Below are 24711 nucleotides of genomic sequence, written 5' to 3' on the forward strand. Positions count from 1 at the left end.
TTCTATGGATATTATGAGAATAAAAACATAAATTACAGTAGATGAACTGAGGTAATTCATATTTTACATTTATATAAAAGGGACAGCCATGGACATGTATAAGTAACCTACTCAAAATGACAGCTTTTGCAAATTATGTACAAAATAAGCATAGAACAGAAACTTTTTTGTTAATTCTCACTTGAGGATTTTTTTTCCATTTCAGAGAGAGTGGAAGGGAGGGAGGGGCGGAGAAAAAGACACACACACACACACACACACACACACACTGATTAGTTGCCTCCTGCACTTGCCTTGACCTGGGCTAGGGATCAAACCTGCAACCCAGGTAAGTGCCCTTGACCAGGAATCAAACATGCCACCTTTTGGTTTGGGGCTGACGCTATAATTACTGAGCGACACTGACCAGAGCTAAGACAGAAATTTTATTTGCGGTTCTCTTCTCACCTGATAGTCTACAAGTAGCTCAGGACCTTTGAAGTATCGAGAAGCAACTCGGACATTATATTCTTGGCCAGGATGGTAAAACTCAGCTAAACCCCAGTCTATTAGCCGTAGCTGAAAGAAAAAAAAGAGAATAAATCATAAGCAATTTTATCTTCCAAGCTATTCCATACATTGCAGTGGTTCTCAACCTGTGGGCTGCGAACAATGAAAATACATCCTGCATATCAGATATTTACATTACGATTCATAACAGTAGCAAAATTACAGTTATGAAGTAGCAACGAAAACAATTTTATGGTTGGGGGTAACCACAACATGAGGAACTGTATTAAAGGGTCGCGGCATTAGGAAAGTTGAGAACCACTGCTACATTGCCTTTAGGGTACTCATAAAAACTAGAGGCCCGGTGCACAACATTCATGCATAGGTGCGGTCCCTAGGCCCGGCTGGCGATTGAAGTGCAAGGGTTTGGTGTGGAAGGGCAGGTCTCAGCTGACCTTTCGGTCCTGGGCAGCACCTGGGCCACCAGGCCCCTGTGCGCCCTCCTCAACCTGAGTCACGGTGCCCAAGTCCCTACGCGAAGATGCAGTGAGCATGCCCAGGCGCCGTGGGCCGGGGCGCAGCGTGGGCCTCTGGGCCGCCCAGTGGTGCCACACAGAAGCTGGGTGGGCAGTGCGCTCTCCTCTGGCCGGCCTCGCAGACTGGCTCCTGCGCGAACCCATGGGGAGCCTGATTGGCCTCTGCGGCCCGGCTCACCAGGAAGAGGCTATGCGGGTGCAGGGCGGGCTTCTCATGGGTGCCCAGAACCTGAGTGCGGGGACTTCCCCGGTGCCCGAGCCCTGGCATCCCAGGGGAGCGTAGCAGGGGGAGTTCAAGCAAGCTTAGTGAACACCCCGCATTCTCACTGCACCTCTGTCAACCCTGCCCCCAGGTAGCTGGCGAGAGGTCTAAGCCCCCCGCCCAGGTGCCACAGGAGGTTGGTTGCTGCCACCCACCCCCAGTTCCCCGTCCCAACCCAGGGCCCTGCCCTGATTGGGTGATGGGGGCCTGCGGCAGCTCCTGTGTTAAGCATCTGCCCCTTGGTGGTCAGTGCACGTCATTGTGACCGGTTGTTCCATCGTAACGGCCAGTTAGGCTTTTATATACATAGACAAGAGGCCCTGTGCACGAAATCCGTGCACTTGGGGGGTGGGGTCGTCTCTCAGCCTGGCCTGCACCCTCTCACAGTCTGGGAGCCCTTGGGGGATGTCCGACTCATGTGAGTCAGACATCCTTAGCGCTGCCGCGGAGGTGGGAGAGGTCTTGCCACTGCCGCTGCGCTCACCAGCCATGAGCCCGGCTTCTGGCTGAGTGGTGCTCCCCTTGTGAGAATGCACTGCCCACCAGGGGGCAGCTCTTGAATTGAGCGTCTGCCCCCTGGTGGTCAGTAAGCATCATAGTGATTGGTCAATCGCCGTTTGGTCAATTTACATATTAGCCTTTTATTATATACGAAGATACCAGCCATGTAACTTTAAATTAAAACCCCTTCAGTGACTACCTATTATACGGGGGGTGGGTGGAAGGGGGAATGTCAAAAGTAGATTTACAGTTTTCATATGGAAAAATATAATACAAGAATAAATAATACAGGAATAAACTGTGATTCACATACCCACAACTGTAAACCTAGTTTTGCCAACCCCTGTATTTAAGATGAAAATCGAACTTTTTGGAAAACCCTGTTTAGCTTGACAGATAGTTCTCATGACTTAATTCTTGTGCTCCAGGGAGACCCACTGAAAGACAATTTCATTTTGTGGCTTCTGCAAATTTCTTAAACTGCTCAGCTGAGTAGAATGTCTAGGCTTTTCCTAGACTCCTATTGGTTAAGTTAGGTCCTCACTGAAGTCTTTTCTAATTATCAAGTACAACCAACCATTGCCTTTAGTCCCTCCCTAAACCTCAGATATACTGCTTTAATAGAACCCACAAATCTTTAAAAATATTTTACTTTATTTTTTTTGGGGGGGGGGGAGAGAAAAAGAGGGAGAGAAGGGGAGGGAGAAATTTGTTTTCCACTTATTTATGCATTCATTGGTTGCTTCTTTTATGTGCTATGACTGGGGATCAAACCTGCAACCTTGACACATCAGGATGATGCTCTAACATCAGTGGTCGGCCAACTCATTAGTCAACAGAGCCAAATATCAACAGTAAGTACAACGATTGAAATTTCCTTTGAGAGCCAAATTTTTTAAACTTAAACTAGTGAATGAAGTAAGAGAAAAGCCGCACAAAATGGCCTTTTACCAAAATGTATCCTGAAAGTGGAAAAAGTACTAGCACAGTCAAGAGGCAATCTTATTTTCCCATTGTGTAAAACATAAGCATGATTTGAATTGTGGGTACTAGAGTGTGACTAATTTGTCACTGTTAACTAGGTACAGTGTCTTCATTGTTTTGGTGAACAAAGGGAATTACAACAAAAGGTATGAAAGTATATATATTTTTAAAAAATATATATTTTATTGATTTTTTTTTTTTTAACAGAGAGGAAGGGAGAGGGATAGAGAGTTAGAAACATCGATGAGAGAGAAACATCAATCAACTGCCTCCTGCACGCCCCGTACTGGGGATGTGCCCGCAACCGAGGTACATGCCTGTGACCGGGAATCGAACCTGGGACCGCAGGCCGACGCTCTATCCACTGAGCCAAGCCAGTCAGGGCGAAAGTATAATTATTTTTACAGTCTTTCTCTCCAACCCCTTAAAAAAAGTGCTTCAGAGCTATCCCTGAGCTTCTTCTTCTTTTTTTTTTTTTTTAAGCAACAAGTACTCCCAGATGAGTATTTCTAGCCCCGTGGCTTCACACACAGCATATCAGCATTTCTTACTTATACTCTCTAGCTCAGCAGTCGCCACCTGGTGGTCCACAGACCACTCATGAGGTCCAAAAGGTTGGTGACCGCTCCTCTAGCCCATGTTTTCTACCAGCCATCTCTGCCTCTCTGATCACCTAGCAAACATCTCAGAGCTAAACCTAATCATTCCCTTTCTCCCACAGCCTCTGCCTTGTCAGTTAAAGGTAATTCCATTCACCCTATCATTCAGGCCAAAAACACTTCACCCTGGACTCTTGTCTCCCTTACACTCAACATCTATCTAATCTGTCAACAAATCTTGTTGGATCATATTCTGACCATCATCATCACTTCCACTGCTACTGCCCTGGTTCATGCCACCACCATCTCTTGTCTGATGTACTGCAGTAGCCTCTTCTCCTAACTTGTCAAGCTGCTTTCACTCTTGCCCTCTATTCTCTACACAGCAACCAGAATGATCCTTTATTATTTTTTTAAAAGTATATCTATTTAAAAAAATATATATTTTATTGATTTTTCACAGAGAGGAAGGGAAAGGGATAGAGAGTTAGAAACATCGATGAGAGAGAAACATCGATCAGCTGCCTCCTACACGCCTCCCACTGGGGATGTGCCTGCAACCAAGGTACATGCCCTTGACTGGAATCGAACCCGGGACCCTTCAGTCCGCAGGCTGACGATCTATCCACTGAGCCAAACCGGTTAGGGCTAGAAGTATATCTTTATTGATTTCAGAGAGGATGGGAGAGGGAGAGATAAGAAACATCGATGAGAGAGAATCATTGATTGGCTGCCTCCTGCACACCCCTTACTGGGGATCGAGCCCACAACCTGGGCATATGCCCTTGGCCAGAATTGAACCTGGGACCCTTCAGTCCACAGGCCGATGCTCTATCCACTGAGCCAAACTGGCTAGGGCCAGAATGATCCCTTTTAAATGCTTTATATTTTTAAAATTATTATAAATTTATAGTAAGTTGCGAATTCTGTGTACCCTTCACCCAACTTTACATTTCCTAATGGTACAACTCAAAACCAGGAAACTGACATTGGCACAGTCCACAGACAGACCTCATTATTCACTAGTTTTACATGCTGGTGTGTGTGTGTGTGTGTGTGTGTGTAGTTCTATGTAGCTTTATCATGTGTAGATTCGGGTAACTCCTACCATAAGATACAGAACTATTCCATCATCACAGATGTCCCTTTTGCTATTACTTTTCCACTTTCTAACCCCTGGCAACCCCTATTCTCTAGCTCTATGGCTTTGAGAATGTATTATAAATGGAAAAATCAGCACAACTTTTTTCCCCCCACTCAGCATGAGATCCAATCAAGTTGTTGCATTATCAGTAATAGTTCATTCCTTTTTATTCCTGAGTAATACTATTCAGTAATAACACTACATGATATAGATATACCTGTTGGATTAAACATTCACTCACTGAAGGACATTTGCCTCCCAATTTTCTTTTTTTTTAAAAAATAGTTTTTTAAAATTAATAAAGAGGGAAAGACAGAAACATCGATATGAGAGAAACACATCAATTGACTGACTCCTGCATGTGCCCTGACCAGGGCCCAGGAGAAGCCTGCAACCAAGCTACCTGCCCTTGACCGGAATCGAACTCGGGACCCTTCGGGCTACAGGCCGATGCTCTATCCATTGAGCTAAACCAGCTAGGGCCTAATTTTCAACTATTAGGAATAAAGCTGTATTCATATACAGGTTTTTGTGCAGACCTAAGGTTTGGTTTCTCTGGAATAAATGTCACTGCTGGATTGTTTGGTAAGCATGTTTGTTTACACACAGCATATTTGTATTTGTAATATGTCTTTTTTATTTGTAATGTCTTTTCTTTAAAATTGATTTTAGAGAGAATTGAAGGGAAAGAGAGAAATATCGATGTGAGAGAGAAAACATTGGGGACTAGAAACACAAACTGGGCATGTGCCCTGACCTGGAATTGAACCGGTAACCTTCCAGTGAACGGGATGATGCTCAACCAACTGACCCACTCCAGCTGGCGTTGTTTGTTTAGCTTTAATAGATGTGTAGTAAACTTTAAAAATGCCAAGTGAGAGCTTGTCCACCCTTTCCACAAACCCTGCAAAAGCTCTGCATCTTTAGAGAAAAGTTCTGACAATATTTAAGGTTTTACATGACCTGGCTTTCTTTACCTCTCTCATCCCACTCCCACTCCCCATCCCTGTCTCCACTGTATATCCTTGCCACTGTTCCAACAAGCCAGGCACATTTTTGCCTCAGAACTTTGCATCCTCTACCTGGGACATATTTCTTCCTAAGGTTGCATGGCTGATGCCCTCAAGTGTTCTCTAAATATGTCAACTTCCCAATGAAATCTTCCCTTTACCCCTTATTTAAAACCACAACATCCCCTGCTCTTTCCTATTCCTGACTTATTGCTCTTCCACATCACTTTTAACTTTCTGGCCTCACAGCATACCCGCAAAGGCAAGCTCCTTATGGACAAGAATTTTTTACTATCTGCTTCAAGCATATATCCCCTGCCTCTAGAACAATACCATGCATAGTGTGTATCTAAAAAAATTTTAGTTGAATGAACAAATCCTGTACACCTCCAAAGTCTACAACAGAGAGTCATCACTACCTACAAAAGGTACGCTTGGTTATCTTACAAAACTGAAATATTATAAAGCATGAGTTCAGTAGAACTCTCATTAATAGCACTTGTACTTGCTAAATATTTCATCTATTTCACAACTGTGCACACTTAATTCTCACATTAACCTAGTGGCATGCAGAGCAAATATTATTATACCTGTTATACAGGTAAGAGAGAGGAAGCAAACAAGAAAGGAGTTTCCCAGATACTAGTTATTCAATAAATAAAACCAGAAATCGGGTTCCATGCCCAAAACTGATTTGCCCACTATTCTAATGTTTCCTTCTTTTTTTTTTTTTAAACATATTTTATTGATTTTTTCCAGAGAGGAAGAGAGGGATAGAGAGTTAGAAACATCGATGAGAGAGAAACATCGATCAGCTGCCTCCTGTACACCTCCTACTGGGAATGTGCCGGCAACTAAGGTACATGCCCTTGACCGGAATCGAACCTGGGACCCTTGAGTCCGCAGGCCCACGCTCTATCCACTGAGCCAAACCGGTTAGGGAAAATGTTTCCTTTTTGACAGTATTCTTTTTGTTGTTGTTAATCCTCACCTGAGGATATTTTTTTCATTGTTTTTTTTTAGAGAGTGGAAGGGGAAGGGAGTGGGAGAGAGACAGGAGAGGGAGAGAGACACAGAGAAAACATCAATGTGAGAGAGACACATCAATTGGTTGCCTCCTGCATGCTTCCAGACTGGTGCCAGGAATGGAACCTGCAACCCAGGTACGTGCCCATGACCAAGAATTGAACCTGTGACCCTTTAGTGCAGGAGCTGATGCTCTATCCACTGAACCACATTGGCCAGGGCATCCTTCTTGATAGTATCATTAGGAATATGAATAAAGGTTTAAACATTCTTGCCCTGACTGGTTTGGCTCAGTGGATGGAGTGTCGGCCTGCGGACTGGAAGGTCCCGGGTTCGATTCCGGTCGGGGGCATGTGCCTTGGTTGCAGGCACATCCCCAGTAGGAGGTGTGCAGGGGGCAGCTGATCGATGTTTCTCTCTCATCAATGTTTCTGACTCTCTGTCTCTCTCCCTTCCTCTCTGTAAAAAATCAATAAAATATATTTTAAAAAAAAATAAAGGTTTAAACATTCTGATTAGTTAATTTATTCATTCACCAAATATGTGTCAAGTGCCTAATAGGTACCAGGGACTGTAACAGATGCTAGGGATAAAGTGTTGAAGATGGGCTGTTCACTCTATCAGGCAGGAAGATTTGTCAGTCTATCACATTACCTTTCTGTGCTCATGATCAATCATGACATTATGGGGCTTCACATCTCTGTGCATAATTCCCATGCTATGACAATAATCCAGGGCCTGTAAGAGAAATAGGTAAAAACAAAAACAAAAGCTTGCATATGAGTGATTTTCTAGTTAAAGCTTTTTACTTTTCCTCTATAGTTTTCTTTCTAGTTTCAAAACACCCCTGGGAGTCAGGGTTAGGACAATCACTCTGACAGCTATTTCTCAGACTTGCTCAAGATCCTAAAATCAAACTCATGGCCTCTGAACTTCAAGTTCTGTTCTTACACTGTTGTTACAACATCCTTTCTCTTCAAAAAGACCCAAAATGACACCAATTGCATCACTTCCAATTTTTCTCCCTTATATAAAGCCTGGATTATTTTCATAAGCATAGGCCCCTCAAAAGAAGAAAACTGATCTATACTACAAAGTGTTCTTCAAAGAACAATAATTCTTTAGCAGCTAAGTGTTTATAGTAGAGGTCCATGGCCCATATATTGCTTGATGCCTGTTTTTGTGAATGTTTATTTTACTGGAACACAGTCACACCTATTTGCATGTTGTCTGTAGACGCTTTCGTATGACAACAGAGCTGAGTAGCTTGAGAAAGACCCTATGGAACACAAAGCCAAAATTTTTACTGTTTATCCCTGTACTGATGCTTGCCAACTCCTGTTTTATGACATCAAATCTAATTTGAAAACCATGTCCAAACTCAAACTAAGGTGAACTGAGTGGTACAACCTTTGGGATTTGCTAATCCTGGCTTTTAGATCAGCTGATGTCATTGGCCAAATTCTTGTCCTTTTTAAAGGGCAACTTGAGTTCCTATGGTTCCTAGGACTAGTCAAGCATATCCTTAACTTCATGAAGTCCTGCTTGCCACAAGACTGCATGAGCCAATGGGAAGATCAAATATCTCTACTGGCATAGTCTCTTCAAGGTACTTCTAAGGTTCAAATAAAGGCTTTACATCAACCCTCATTTCATAAGAAACTTTAGCCAACTCTTAGCAATTTTCTCATATATAAAGCTGATCTTGTGACTACTAGGAGGAAGATAATTTGGTGATCCCACTTTAGAAGTCAAAGTCCACTCTAAATCAGCAATCTCTAAGCAGTGATTTATGTAATCTTAAAACAACGACCCTTTGACAGCTGAGGAAGTTTCTTGTTTTACTTGTTCAATTTTAAGTGAAATAAAGTATACCAGAAGCCAACACATCTGGAGATATTTTTACAAGTTTGAACAATTTAACTGTTAACTTTCATAAGAGCAAAATTGAGATTACAAATATTTATGGGGCCCCAGCTCTCTTCTAAATACTCTTTCCAAACCATTCTAAATTATATTCCTACTAGACCCTATTCCATACCCCTTACATTAGCAGAAGAGTTCTGATGCTATTAACTTATTAAAAACTTACATGAAAAGGCCCCTTCTTTCAACATATTTTAAAAGTTAATTCACTAGCTTTTTTATAGTCATTTGAGTTATTTAACAAAGGTAAGATCAATCTAAAAGTATTTAGTATTCAAAGTTCCCTTACCTTCAGAATCTCATACATGTAAAACCGAATATCATAGTCTGTTAACGTCTGGTATAATTGCTGTTAAAGACAAATGCAACATTTGAGCCATGAAATACTGCTAATGGAAGGCAATTTCTCATCTTCATTTGTAGTAATTCAAACCAAGACTTGGCTCATTTGCCATCATTCCAAGATCTGTATCTACACCAGTCTCTACTTCTTCAACATAACATTCCCTTTAAAGAGATACGCTGAGTCTTTAACTGTATATGCAAAAGTCAAGAATTACTTAACTTGTATTTCTGAAGCTAAAATTCACTGTTGGGAATATATCAGTTTATCTATAAATAAACTGTAAGTAATATGCACTGATATACATTTGCAATCAAGTTTGCTTTTCATTTACCTCCAGACCTTCTCAAAAAAGGCATTTTGGCAAATACATAGCCTCCTTAGTAGGAAACTACCTCATCTGCAGATCACCAGTGAGTATGCAGATGGCTCGCTGCCAAATCTGTCAAGCCAATTTAACAGAATTATTCCTCTCCCAATTTGAAATAAACTCTGAACAACTGTTATGTATCCTTTCCAGCTTCCAAAGAGTTATGGTCTTTAAAAAAACAAAAAAACAACACATGCACATGTCATTAAATGGTTAGTGACGTCATCTGACGTTTTCTTTGAAGTTATTGCTCTGTTTCTAAAACAGTTCCTTTTTTCCTTATTTCAGCAAAAGATTTCACCCATTTATTGATATCTAAAATTCTTCATACTGAATTGGTTCAAAGGCGAGTCAAATACCTTACAACTTGAAACTGAAGAGAGTGTCCGTATTTTTTTTTTTTGTACTAGAATTGAGAATTGTTTGAAGTAGGCCGCTGGATGGGCGGAAAGTCAGAGATCAGTTGTAGAGGTATGTGTCGTAGCAGAATTTACACCACCCTAACCCAGAGGAATCCTAAGGTATAAGAAGACTTTGCTTTTCATACACAATACATTCCTCCTTGAACACTGCCATTTCAAAGTAAAATGCCCACGGACAGATCTTGACTGAACATGTGTTATTGCTTTCATTACGTTTGACATCAGGGGAAACTGTTAAATGAATGGTAAAGGTGGTGAAAAGTAAATGTATTTGGTTATTAAAGAGAGCACACAACAAATAAAAGTGTAAAATGCCAAGATGTGGAAAGTGGCAGTTTGTACAGCAGTATTTCTATCTTATAATTTAACACTGTGAAGATGAAAAGCTCTTTTAAGCAAGTTGGAAGGAAGTTCTTCTAATACTAATATCCCTAAAAGGCTTTCTATGTAGTCTGAAAACGCAACAGCTTGAAAAGATTGGTTATATATTATACCTTGAAGTCTGTGTTGTTTACATGTTCAAAAACCAAGGCAGGAGTTCGTGACTAGGGAAAAGAAAAAGAAAACACACATTAGCAAAAGCCCTGGCAGCTTTAATGAGCACAATGTTTGCGGATGCTACGTGGTGAATTTGGCAGTCCTCGCCTCAGTAGTAGGAATCCCTCTATTGCTACAAGCCCTCCCCCCTCTCTGATCACCACACTTAGGTCATTTTTGGGATGGATTTCAAACAGAAGACATGGAGCTGAAGTCTCACCAGGCTCTAGGCAGCCCGACAATGCGCCCATCGCCCATCGGCATCGGACCTGAGTTTGCAAAATGGATTAACACATTTCAGTTTCCAGTGCTATCAGTCTCTTATCCTAGAAGAATAAGAAATAGTCTGTGGGTGGAGGTCTCTTTGAAAGAAAGACCCAAACTAGTTAAATGCTATAACTGATTAAGCACTTTTAAAGCAGGACTTAAAAGTAGAGGGGGGAACAGAGAGAGGCCAGCTGTGCTCTGAGTCAAACACCACCTCAGCCCTGGTGGGCCTTGCCAGCACATACTATACTTACCACAGGGTCTTTTACAATGTCTGCCAGTGTGATGATGTTGGGACCGCCTCGCAAATTCTCCAAAATCTTTATTTCACGCTTAATTTTCTTCTTTTTTACTGGCTGAAAGAGTAAAAGTTCGTACATCAGTGAAATAAAGTATTTCAGGATATTTCAATAGATAATCTAATACATACATATTTATGAGCTCCTTGAAAGAAGGAAATGTGTCAGATTCATCTCTGAATCCCCTTCTCCTAGCCCTATGACAGGCATTCTGTGGGTTACTTAGCAAATGTTGAATTGAAAGAAAAAAGATTTCCATTCCAAAGATTAGACCTTTGCAGAATTAGCATTTAATTCCAATCATCAGTCTTAAAATGTTAACTCTTTACAACTATACAAACTAGGATTATAAATGGTAATACTAATACTATAAATGGTAATCTTGAAAAATCTTTTTACCAATTAGAATGAAACAGACTTTTTCTATTCCTTCTTCTAAGTCTATAAATAAACACCCAACAGAGATTAGGGGAACAGTACCAACATCAAGAAAGGCCAAACCATCTTTGTGCAGCATAAACTTGTGGGTTAAATGTGGGCTTTGGAGTAAAAAATGCCTAATGTAAATCCTACTTTCATGACCTGCTGGCTGTATGCCTATGGGTAAGTTACATGACCTCTCTAAGCCTTCACCTGGGAAAAATGATCAACAAGAGTACTTATCTCATAAGATTGTTCTAAGAATCAAGTGAAGTATATGAGATCTCAGAATATTACTGGGATAGTATCTAGCTAGCCTTATGACCAGTATTCCTATAAATGAACTCATCTCTCTATTCTAAAAAGACCACTCTGCAGAGTCCCTTAATATACTTCCATATTCTTTTGTCCTCACTCATCATTTCCACATCTGCTCTGGGACAGAATCTTTTTCATTTTTCTGAGGAGGGCTTTGGTCCAACTGCACCACCTCCACAAAGCCTTCCTCATAAGTAGTATAAAACAGTGCTGGTCCAAAAGAAATATAATGCAAACCACATGTGTATTCTAAATGTTCTAGTACCCATGTTAAAAAAAGATAAAGAAACAGCCCAGCCGATGTAGCTCAGCGGTTGAGCACTGACCCAGGAACCAAGAAGCTGCCGGTTCAATTCCAGGTCAGAGCACATGTCCAGGTTGCAGGCTCAATCCCCTGTGTATGTGTGTGTGGGGATGACGGGGGAGGCGAGCAGGATTTATGATGTTTCTCTCTCATCAATGTTTCTATCCCTCTCCCTTCCTCTCTTTCTAAAAAGCAATAAAAACATATTTAAAAAAAATACAGACAAAATTAATTTTAATAAAATATTTAACAAAATATATTCAAAATCTTATTTTAACATGTAAATCAATATAAAAAATTACTAATGAGCAGTATAGATATATTTATTTTACTAAGCCTTTGAAATCTAGTATATTTTATCCTTATAGCATATTTCAGTTTGGACCAGCCATACTTAAAATGCTCAATAGCCACATGTGACCCGTGCCTGCTGTACTGACCTGCAGCTCTTTCCCAGGGTGTCAGTCACCTCAGATTACCGACATACTGCATACAATTCTCAGAAATTATTTTAAGCATATATAAATTCTTCATTACTAAGATCAGTGGTTATTCAACTTTGATGATCCATAACCTGGATTTTTTTAATACACAGATTCCCAGGATCCACCTACATCTGCTGAATCCGAATCTATAGTGTGTTTTGTTTTTTTTAAAACTAAGCCAACATTTAAAAATCAGGAGAATTCACATATGTATATAAATCTTTATAGTTTCTTTCTGCAAAGGAGTATCAAGCAATGCTGGTCTTGCACTACTACAGCACCCATCACTCACCTCCTCTAATGGGCATTTGCATCAGACTAGCTGCATGTCATCTGCCTGACCTCTAAAGGCCTGCATTTGTGACTCCTCATCCTTACACCGTAGAGGTAACAATTTATTGAAAACAAAAGCATCAAATAGAATTAAAAACAGAGGAAATCAGTATTAGGAAATGAAATCAGTATTAGGCTTAGAGAGAGGACTGAACCTTTAGGCCCTTCCTCTGCCACAATATAGCTGTATACTGGAGCCAATCACTTCTCTTGCTTTAGTTTTCTGATCTGTCAAATGAAGATAATCTCTATTGATTTCAGATAGCAAAATAAAATAAAGTGTTAAAGTACTCCAAACGAATGCTACTTTAAAAAAGGCATCACTATTACTTAAAACAAATCTAAATTCCAAATACCTCTGAAATTACAATCTCTCTTTTTTTTTTACTCACCTTGAGAATTTTAACAACAACTTTTTCATTATTTGTGATGTTGATGGCTTCAAATACTTCACTATATTTACCCCGGCCTAATTTTCGAACCAGCTGGTAGTCATCTTGATTTCTGTAAACAAAGAGTCAAAATCACAATGATTTTAAAAGTTCAACTTATCAAGCACTAATTCAGCTTATAAAATTTATTACCAGTAAAAGAAATATGAGGTATCCTATATAATAATCCTATAGAATAAAGAGCTAATATGCTAATTAGACCAGATGGTGGAATGACCTTTGGGAACGACCAGTGGTGGGGGGACAGGGCCGAGGTGGCAGCTGGGGCTGCTGCGAGGGCCAAGCCCTTTGCACCATTTTTCATGCATCAGGCCTCTAGTTTCAAATAATTTCCAAATCATTTTCTTTATTTTAATTGGGCCAATTGAAAATGGGCGCGTTCCAAATCCTTTCAATTATTCTTTCAAACCCGAAATTGTTTACATCTATATTGGCATAGGACACATAGCTAGCTTGTATTAGGATTTATTATACATGCTTGCCTATAACAACAGCCCTAACTGGTTTGGCTTAGTGGATAGAGCGTCAGCCTGCGGACTCAAGGGTCCCAGGTTCGAGTCCGGTCAAGGGCATGTACCTTGGTTGCGGGCACATCCCCAGTAGGGAGCGTGCAGGAGGCAGCTGATCGATGTTTCTCTCTCATCGATGTTTCTAACTCTCTATCCCTCTCCCTTCCTCTCTGTAAAAAAAAAATCAATAAAATATATTTAAAAAACAAACAAACAAACAACAACAAAAGCTTTCCCTTGGAGATAATTTTTACATATTCCAGTCTCCTAGTGCCTGGCCCACTGCTGGCACTTAGCAGGAAGTAAATACACATTACAAGAATATTTCAATTCAGCCACATTTTGGGAGCAGCCTATTTTGAATGGGCTTCTTTGTAGGTAAGTGGCTTTCAAATATATAGGCTTGACCTCCCAATTGTTCTCCCAGGCAAGACCTGAGGACAGTCCATATAATGGAGTTTTGCAAACCATATTATAGATCATGAACCATAGTTAGGGGGTCCCTTCCTCTATTTTACCCATATTTATTTCATGACCACTAAACAATATCAGAGGTAAAAAAAAAAAACCACAACAAAAACGCTAACATTTTCTCTCTGCCTCTGCTTACAATTTAGAACACTTTGCTCTAAAGAATGACACAGTCCTTTTAGTAATGTCTACATTCTATTTATTCCTGCTGGAGACACTGAGAATCTAACATGTAACAAATCAGCCATTAATTTTCCTCAAGCAACTAAAAAGAAAGTGAATGAACAGAAAAGGAAAAAGGAAGTAAGGACAATGAACAACGTAATAATCATGGCAGGGAAAGGGAGCTCTTAGTTCTGGTTGAGATCCCCTCCTGTGGGAAGGTAGCCTATATAATAAAAGGCTACTATGCAAATCAACTAAATGGTGGAACAACTGGTCGCTATGATGTGCGCTGACCACCAGGGGGCATGGCGCAGAACATGGTGGGCATGGGCAGCAGGCGGCAGAGTGTGGAACATGGTGGGCCTTGGCCGTGGCAGGATGGTGGAGCAGGTGAGTGGGGGCGCCAGACTAAGGTGGGGCGCTGGTGACTCATTGAGGCGAGCCTCTGGTGGTTACTGAAAATTCTTTGCTCCCAGTACTCGCACCTGCTGCTGGCGCTGGAGATGCTGCTCGCACCCGCTGCCGGGGCCCGGCGCCGGCCCTGATCACTCCGCACAGTCAGCTGGTGTGAGTGGCAGCTGCCGGCCCTGATCACCCCTGAGGGCTTCTTCAACTTCCCCTGCTCCTGAGGGGCGATCGGAGCAGCTGCTCACACCCACTGATGGCACCGGCCCCAATCGCTCCGCGCCATCAGCGGGTACAAGTGGGGCTGGCGGGAGTGGGGCTGCGGGCAGACAGGGGACCTGGGGCCGCTGTGGGAGGGGCCAGGCGCTGGTGCGGTGGATGGGCCGAGACCCACCCCTGTGCCCACTGCAGCCTCTCAGCCCACAGTTCCTTTCAAGGTGCACAAATTTGTGCCCTGGGCCCCTAGTAGAAAATAAAAGCAAGCATGTGAATAGGACCATACCAAAAACTCAATAGTGCTATTTTAGCAGAACTAAGTGCAGAGCACTAAATTTGAATAGAGTAGTTGAATTTCTGTAAAATGGAGAGGCATCCCTAGAGCCCAAAGCCGGATATAAGGAGAATTGTTAGATTATCAATAACTAGACGCCCGATGCACGAAAAATTCGTGCAAGAGTAGGCCTTCCTTCCCCCAGCTGCTGGCACTGGCTTCCCTCTGGCACCCAGGACCCGGGCTTCCCTCCTCCAGCCACAGGCAGGCACCTGGGACCCAGGCTGGCTTCCCTCTAGCCCCAGTTTTGTCAGGAAGGACATCCGGAATGATGTCCGGTCTAATTAGCATATTACTCTTATTATTATAGATAACATTTACTGGTATTGTACCACTGGTTCTTGACAGTATATCTTTAAAGCACACTATGTCTCCTTGTGCAGAGGCAATGTACTTAACTGTTGAGATTCACAACCCAATCATGATTAAATACACCCACAATTTTCGGAGGGTATATTTATCCATTTACAGGCTATGGGCATCACATGTGGATAGATATAAAATATAGCATATGGAAGCTGTAGCTTTATGAGTTTTCAAATAGTTTTCTTTTGCATTTGAATGTCAAAAAGCTTTTTATCACAAAGTATGACCTGATGAATTAAACACATACCATGTTGGGACAAGAAATGCAAACATCCAAATGAGATTGCAGAGAGAATTAAGAGAGCAAACGCTGCTGTTCCGGCAGAGTGCAACTGTTCAAGATGGAATTTGGGCTGAATTCCATGTTACACATGTCTAGTCTTATAAGGGCAAGTGTTTAATTTTGATTCTCATTAGAAAGAGGACACCTTTCATTCTTCAGAATGATCATGGGACAACATTCTCTGACCTCAAAAACACTTTATGTAAGAGTTTAGTGTTTTCAAAATCTCTTGTTTTAATTCTCACCTAACCACAAAGCCCTTAGCTGAGGCAAGTTGATAGGTAACTCTTTGTTATCAGCTTTGTATACAGAATATATAAATCAAAGAGTAAGAAAAAGACTGAAATGATTCATAAATGATAAGCTCATCAAAATTGTTAATTTGTCAAAGCAATACCTTGGTTCTTCATTGCAGAAGAAAACACAAATCGGACTTCAATCTTGAGGTTTACAAATGCTCAGCCAGAGAGGTTGCCTGACATAAATTACTCTACAAATCCATGAGTCAGCCCTTTGGGTGAATATAGTGAAATAAAAGGAAACAATTACCCCCATTCCACCACATGTGACTCGTAATCCCAGTACTCTCGGGGTCTGTGCGTATTAACATCTGTGTAAACTCTGGCCCTGCTTGGCACGGGTCCCGACATGTCAGACAGGTTGGCGAACAAAGCTGATCTTGATGTTTGGAGATCTGGCAGTCACTGTGTTCAGAGGCAGCTGTGGGGTGGGGTAAGACTTTGTTTCAGAACTGTTTTCTTCAAACTGCAGAAACAAAATGCACAAAGGCCAAGGAATTACTTTTTAAAAGCATACAGGAAGAAAAATCACCTTACAACAATGGCCTTAAATATAGTTCTGGCTCTCCTACCTGCTAAACCAATGAATATATCCGAACTGTGTCACAGTGTTTCCCTTAACACAGAACAAAACCAAACCTGTATCAGCCCTAATCCCTATCCTGCAAAGTAGTTTGTTACCTCCTCACCTAAAGTCTGGATAGCCTGGAAGGGAAACATGGCATTGAGGACAGACCCATAGCATTACTACTATTTATACATTCTACAGAAAATGTTGGCAAGAACAGTACTTTCCTTTCAGCAGCTTTCTATAGCTCAAGTAGGGATGCTAAAAGGCTCTAGAGTGGTGACAAAGCCAAGAATATAAACCGCCAGTCTGACTCTAATATTTGATGAAATAAGGAAGGAAATAAAGACTGTTCTCACACATCAAAGTTCAATGTCATTTTATATTAATCCAAATCATTTGGGGAACTTTATGTAATAAGTACATCCTTGATCACCATTTGAAATATATACTTTATTTCATTAAATTTAAAAATAAAATCAGTAATATCCTTTTTCTTTACTTAATACAGGTGTAAGCTTAATAAAAACTGATAGTAAACATTAACATATATTGGATGAACTAATGCAAAATTTGAGAGAAAAATCCGTGAAATTTTAGAAATACAAACAAACTGGTAAACTAAGTTCCCTTTATGATATCTTCCCTGATTGTTCTGAGATTCCTATAGCATTTGTTGATTCCTGTTACTCTGCATTTAATTAAAAATGCATTGAGTCTCCAGAGGTCATAACCTGTGGACACATTACCACCTATGCAGTTTTCTGTCCAAGACTGCATAACTTCGATCTAATTACAAATAAACACTGGACAAACAGAAAATGAGGAAGATTCTATTAAAAGGGGGTGGGGGGGAGTGCCCAGCTGGTGTGGCTCAGTGGTTGAATGTCAACCCATGAACCAGGAGGTCACAGTTCGATTCTTTTTTTGTTGTTGTTAAAATATTTTTTTTCATTAATTTCAGAGAGGAAGGGAGAGGGAGATAGAAACATGAATGATGAGAGAGAATCATTTATTGGCTGCTTCTTGCATGCTCCCCACTGGGGATCCAGCCCACAACCCAGGCATGTGCCCTTGACCGGAATCAAACCTGGGACCCTTCAGTCCACAGGCTGATGCTCTATCCACTGAGCCAAACTGGTGAGGGCCACAGTTCGATTTTGGTCAGGGCACATGCCTGGGTTGAGGGCTTGATGTCTAGTTGGGGGTGTGCAGGAGGCAGCTGATTAATGATTGTCTCTCATCATTGATGTTTTTATCTCTCTCTCCCTCTCTACAAATAAACAAACAAATAAAACAAAACCCATAAACAAACAGAGGGATGGATATACCGTGCTCTTAAAAAATGACCCTATCCTGTACTGGAGGGGAGGAGGGAGAGAGAAATGCTGTTAAAAAAATACTATGGTCCTCAGCTGGTTTGGCTCAGTGGATAGAGCGTCAGCCTGTGGACTGAAGGGTCCCAGATCCAGCCCACAACCCAGGCATGTGCCCTTGACCGGAATCAAACCTGGGACCCTTCAGTCCACAGGCTGATGCTCTATCCACTGAGCCAAACTGGTGAGGGCCACAGTTCGATTTTGGTCAGGGCACATGCCTGGGTTGAGGGCTTGATGTCTAGTTGGGGGTGTGCAGGAGGCAGCTGATTAATGATTGTCTCTCATCATTGATGTTTTTATCTCTCTCTCCCTCTCTACAAATAAACAAACAAATAAAACAAAACCCATAAACAAACAGAGGGATGGATATACCGTGCTCTTAAAAAATGACCCTATCCTGTACTGGAGGGGAGGAGGGAGAGAGAAATGCTGTTAAAAAAATACTATGGTCCTCAGCTGGTTTGGCTCAGTGGATAGAGCGTCAGCCTGTGGACTGAAGGGTCCCAGGTTCGATACCGGTCAAGGGCACATGCCTGGGTGGGCTCGATCCCCAGTGTGGGGTGTGCAGGAGGCAGCCGATCAATGATTCTCTCTCATTACTGATTTTTCTCTCTCTCTCCCTTCTCCCTTCCCCTCTGAAATCAATAAAAATATATTTAAAACACACACACACTACTATGAAGATCAAATGACAAAACTGTAATTTAGATGGTAGACTGGGTATGCTCTTGTGTATACTTTCAGTGTCATATCTGTACTATCTTTTTTGTAAATTTGAAGTTACTTCCAAATAAAAGGTTAAAATAAAATCTGTATAAGGAAACTGTGGCCCAGAAAGAGGAAAATTGACCTATAGTCCCATAGCTACTTAATAGAAGAGTGAGGATCAGAAACCAAACTTTTGATTCTTGTGACAGTGATTTCTCTTGCCATCAGTCATATACACTAATTAGATAACAATAGCTAACTCTGCAAGCATTCACTATGTGCTTTACGTGGATTTCATTTAATCCTCACCACACAAATGGTGAGAAAGTTATCATCATCCCCATTTTACAGATGAGGAAATTGAAGTAAAGAAAGGTTAAGTGACTTGCCAAAGGACACAGAGCTGGAGGAACTGACATTCAACCAGACTATAAAATAGGCATCACTGTAATTACATCATAGGTTTGTGGTGAGGATTCAATAACTTAATGAATACCAACTGTTTACAACTGTGCCTACTTGAGAGCTCTGAGACCCATTTATGACAACTATGTTTTTCCAATGTTGTATTTAAGCTGGAGCTTAGCAAGCATACACAAAGAAGATAAGCCAGAAAAGATGTCTCCTTGTACACATGGCTTAATGGCTTAAAGCTTTCAGAGGATGAGCAAGAGACTGGGGTGGGGATTAATGCTGCACTGGGAAATGTGACAACCAGTGATACTCTGGAGCCCCATGAGTATAAATTCAAATGGCCAAAAAACAACAAAATTGTTCAAATAATTATTAAAAAGTGAACCAAAACAGTCTTAAAAATTATTTCCAAGTATTTATTTCTTTGGTTTTAAAAAAAAACCAGATTATAGTAATCTATCTTTACCTAATATTGGTTAAGTGTAAAAAACACACACATCCTCCATACTAGCAAAAAAACAAAAACAAAAAAAACCACACAAACCAACCCAGAAAGCAGACACTTTTATTGTAATTTTGTTCTTCCCAAGAAACACGGTCCTTTGTGCTGTGGGAGTGCTGGCTTTTTTGTGTGGCTAGATGACTGCAGTGACAAAAGTGAGGCACTAGGAAAATGGGTAAAGGTGTGAATGTGTGCACACCTGCAAACAGCTAAAGCAGTATAGGCAACAGCTGAAACCAACAGAAATACTGTACCCAGGTATTTATGACTTTTAATAAAAAGATACTAAACTATTAAATTCTTAGCATCTTATCTGATAAAAACAATCTTTCTCTTCAGTCTCCATATGCAGTGGTTCTCAACCTTCCTAATGCCGCAACCCTTTAATACAGTTCCTCATGTTGTGGTGACCCCCAATTTCATTGTTACAAATTGAACATAATTAAAGTATAGTGATTAATCACAAAAACAATATGTAATTATATATGTGTTTTCCGATGGTCTTAGGCGACCCCTGTGAAAGGGTCATTCGACCCCCAAAGGGGTCTCGATCCACAGGTTGAGAACCGCTGCTTTATAGGCATCTGTTGATCGAAAAGCCTTAACTTCTGCTCTCAGCTTTAGAAGTTTGTAAAATCAACACAAATTTATTAACAGGGATTAGATGCAATAGGGTGATGAAACAGTAGAGTCCTGGTTTCAAATCCCTAATTGGCTACTGGGTTTCTTCCAGCGTTGGTTCATCACTTACAAAACCTGCCTAACTGCACTTGCTGACTGAAGAGAAGATCAAAGGAGATAGCTCCCAGAAAGGGCTCAGGAACACCAAACACATGTAAATTATTAAACTAGAGGCCCAGTGCACGGATTCATGCACTGGTGGGGTCCCTCAGCCTGGCCTTCGCCCTCTCGCAATCCAGGACCCGGGCTATGAGATGTAGTAGCGCATGAAGCGGCAGGCGGCTGGGGAGAAGCCTGAGCCCCGCTCCTGCTCATCCCAGCCCTGCTGCGATGGGAGAGGGTGGGAGAGGCTTGCGCTACCGCAGCTGCGCTTGCCAGCCATAAGCCTGGTGTCTGGCACCCTGTTGGTCAGCTGAGCGGCGCTCCTGCTGTGGGAGCTCACTGACTATCAGGGGGCAGCTCCTGTGTTGAGTGTCTGCCCCTTGGTGGTCAGCGGGCATCATAGCGACCGGTTGCTTAGGGTTTTATATATAGAGATTATTACTATGCCACAGCTCCTCAGTGAAAACTAATAAGAAGAAACCTATCTTTAAAAAGCTAGTTTTCACCCTGACCAGGTGGCTCAATTAGTTGGAGCGCCATCCTGTACACCAGAAGGTTGCAGATTCTATCCCTGATTGGGGCACATACCTGAGGTAACAGATCAATGTTTTTCACATCAATGTTTCTCTCTCTAAAAAAAAAAAAATTTTTTTTAAAAGACTACAGTCTTCATTTCTAGTTTTCTTTTCTTTAGTTTTCCATAAAATACAAAAATTATAGCAGCAGTGGTTAATTCCCAGCTTCTCAGGGCCAGCTCATGGGTGAACATGACATTACAAAATGAGACTTCATTTCTCCCTAGAAACCACCCGATTCATGTGAAAAATATTCCCCAACTCCCATTTACTAGCCTATGAATCACAACCACCCAGTCTTCTGCTGCTCTTTTAAAGCCTTGGCATTCTCTGTGATGAGCAGAGCAAGACTATTCACTAATGAAACTCTTGAGATTCTCAAGTACTTGTTTGACTGACCCTTGCAGCTTTGTGCCTCATTATTAGCTGGAACCTAATTTATGAACTAGTGGATTTGACTCTCCACTGGGAGGGCAACTATCTGTTTTACAGTGCCCCCCAAAAAACTTCACTTTACTGTCATGCATACCAAATAATTTGCTTATAGTAAGAGTCACTCACATGAATTTCAATGGTTGGCCTTCATTAAATATATGGGGAGAAGATAACAGGGTTCTTGAACTCTAGATAAATAAAATGGTGCAAAGAAGGAAGGTAATGAGATGGAGATAGAGTGGGGATGTGAAAAGATAGGACAGAGAAGTCATCAAAGATAAACATTATTTTATTCAGAAATAGTATTTTGCTCATATCTCGGTAGACATGTATGTAGATTCACATGCAGCCTAACATGAAAGAAATACAAGGATAGCATACATTTCTCAATTATTACTTTGATTCTTCCATACATCCCTTCCTTTGTTCATCCCTTAAATATATGAGCATTTACTATGAAAAAGTACTATGTTAGGCCTTGGAAATAGAATAACGAGCAAGGCAGAACAGGGTGAGACACATATGCCTTTATCTGCAGACTAAGGATAATGGAAATTCATCAGAGTTTTAGGCAGAAAGGTGATTCATATACATTTTTGAAGTTTGTTCTGTCCAGGTATGGGACAGGCAGAGATTAGATTTAGGGACAGACAAAAAGGCTGCTAATAGTCACCTATGTGAGAGAGATAATGGAAGACTGACCAATGGTGGTAGCAATGGAGATATGTGGACTAACGAGGAACAAAAATTTATGGTGTAAAAACAATATCTCTGGCCCTGGCTGGTATGGCTCAGTTGGTTGGAGCATCGTCTAGTGCACCAATGGGTCCTGGGTTTGATTTCCAATCAGGCCACATACCCAGGTTGTGGGTTCGGGGCATGTATGGGAGGCAACAGATCAATGTTTCTCTCTCACATTGATGCTTCTCTTTCTCTCTCTCCCTCCCTATCTCTAAAATAAACAACAACAAAAAAACACCTCTGGGTGGACTGGATAATGGGGTAAGGAGTGGGAGGTGAGTTTAGATTTCTGGCTAGATAGACTGCTGATGCTTCATGAAAATAGAAAACATCTTGGAAGTGAACTCACAAAGTCAAGTTTTGGACTTAAGGTGAAAATGGTTTTGAAACATTAAAAAGGATACTGAACTGGAACTTAGATATTACAAGACTGGAGCTGAAAAAGCGTCTCAGCTTTAAATTATCTAACCCTCCCCAGCAATTCCATGAGACGGGCATTTCTTTCCCCAACCTACTGGTAAGTAAGCTCAGTAGCTTGATAGAATATCCCGTAAAAATGGGATCAAATCCAAGTTGGCTTACCTCCCAAGGTTCAATTCTTTTCATGCCTATATAGAACTTATCACATTCTAAACCTTTTATACAAATCTTAATTTCTCTATTAGACCCGTAGGTCCCTGAAGTCAAGATCCATGTCTAATTTACCTTGTTACTTTACAGTAGCCAGCTGGGCTTGATTTATTTAAAAAATAAAATGACGACAGGCTGGTGTTGTTCAGTGGTTGAGCATCGACCTATGAACCAGGAATTCATGGTTCAATTCCAGTCAGGGCACATTTCCGGGTTGCTGGCTTAATCCCCAGTGTGGGGCAGGCAGGAGGCAGCCAATCAATGATTCTCTCTTATCACTGATGTTTCTATCTCTCTCCCCCTCCCTTACTCTCTGAAATCAATAAAAATATATTTAAGGAAAAAGAAAAAGCAGTTGCCTCCAAAAGGCAGGGTGCCCCAAACACTTCTGATCACCTGGTGCACAGCTAGGGGGAACTAAAAGACCAACTCAAGGGTTCTTGAGAAATTGCTCCCTTTGCTCTCTCTCCCTCCCAATATTATAGCTTCTTCTACTAAAGAACAGGGCCACAATTAAAATTTGCCCCCACCTCAATAATTAAGAGAATACTGGAGAAACTTTATTTTAGCAATTTTTTAAATAGTTATTTGGAAGTTTGGAGAAGTGCCTAAGTCCTGGATACTCTGAAGGTCAATTCTCCTACTTACTGTTCATAAAACATGTACCATATACTTTAAGAAAATCTAACATACCACTATTTCTATCTAAAAAGCCACCAGATTAATTCTGAAGACATGGCTAACTTTTGTTTGTTCAATGTTTAACCTAACAGAAGCCAATTATAATCAACTATGAAATATTATCTTGTCAACAACATTTTCCCTACTGAAGTCAGACCACACCTATAACCAATTACATGGCTCTGCTTGACCTATCTATCCTATATAATAAAAGGCTAATATGCAAATTGTCCCCTCAACTGGGAGTTTGACCAGGGGCAGGGCCAGCCAAACGCCCACAGCCCGTCCCCTTAGCCGGCCTGATCAGCCCCCAATCGGGGTGGGCTGGCCAAATCCCACCCATGCACTGGGCCTCTAATATATATATATGCCTAAGTGACCATTATGACCGGACAACCAGACAACTGGACAATGGGCCAGTAGCTATGACGCGCACTGACCACCAGGGGGCAGATGCTCAATGCAGGAACTGCCCCCTGGTAGTCAGTGCACTCCCACAACCAACCTCCCGCAGTCCTTCCCCCCGCTACCCGGACAGCCCCAATCAGGACTGGGAGAGAGGGCCCCAATTGGCCCCAATCGCCAGCCAGGCCAAGGGACCTCACCCATGCACGAATTCGTGCACTGGGCCTCTACTGTATGTGTGTGTGTGTGTGTGTGTGTGTGTAAGTCTAAGCAACTGTTACGCCTGAATGACCAGTAGCTATGACATGCACTGACTACCAAGGGGCAGACGCTCAACGCAGGAGCTGTCCCCTGTGGTTAGTGCACTCCCGCTCAGCCAGAAGCTGGGTTCATGGCTGGCGAGTGCAGCTGTGGTGGCAGGAGCCTCTCCTGCTGCCGCGGTAGCACTACCGAGCAGCGGAGGTGGCAGGCACAGCAGGGCCGGGATGAGTGGCAGCAGAGCTGCGCCCGGCCTGGCTGGGGCTCCTCACTGGCCGCCTGCCGCTTTGGCACTACTACATCCCCCAAGGGGTCCCAGATTGCAAGAGGGCGCAGGCTAGACTGAGAGACCCTACCCGTGCACGAATCCGTGCACCAGGCCTCTAATTCTTTATAAAATGCAAGGAAATAAAAACTCCATTAAACAATAAGGCTAAATAAAACATACACTGCCAAAATCAGAAGTTTACTGACACAAATGGAATGTAATAGAACTAATTAATTTCAATAAAAACTTCTCTTGCCCTTCTCAGCCAGTGTGTTTCCCTTTAATCTTT

At 41.8% G+C, this 24711-nt stretch overlaps 1 protein-coding gene across 5 annotated transcripts in view; it reads right to left on the reverse strand.

Annotated features, from left to right (window-relative positions):
* The window catches only part of CSNK2A1 (casein kinase 2, alpha 1 polypeptide), a 44275-nt gene that overhangs the window by 12150 nt on the left and 7414 nt on the right, over positions 1-24711 (reverse strand). For 3 of the 5 annotated variants that reach the window (XM_014546561.1, XM_014546562.1, XM_014546559.1), the window contains exons 2-8: positions 16326-16541; positions 12968-13079; positions 10671-10772; positions 10107-10157; positions 8767-8826; positions 7206-7289; positions 448-558 (exon numbers count right to left, since the gene is read on the reverse strand). In XM_014546561.1, the coding sequence (XP_014402047.1) occupies positions 448-558; positions 7206-7289; positions 8767-8826; positions 10107-10157; positions 10671-10772; positions 12968-13079; positions 16326-16426 (621 nt within the window). In that variant the 5' untranslated portion in view covers positions 16427-16541. Of the gene's footprint in view, positions 1-447; positions 559-7205; positions 7290-8766; positions 8827-10106; positions 10158-10369; positions 10476-10670; positions 10773-12967; positions 13080-16325; positions 16542-21565; positions 21621-24711 lie in introns of those variants that run through there. The other 2 variants (XM_014546560.1, XM_014546563.1) reach the window with 2 other exon arrangements.

This window comes from Myotis brandtii, unplaced genomic scaffold, assembly GCF_000412655.1.
Source record: "Myotis brandtii unplaced genomic scaffold, ASM41265v1 scaffold450, whole genome shotgun sequence".
Taxonomy (NCBI): Eukaryota; Metazoa; Chordata; class Mammalia; order Chiroptera; family Vespertilionidae; genus Myotis; species Myotis brandtii.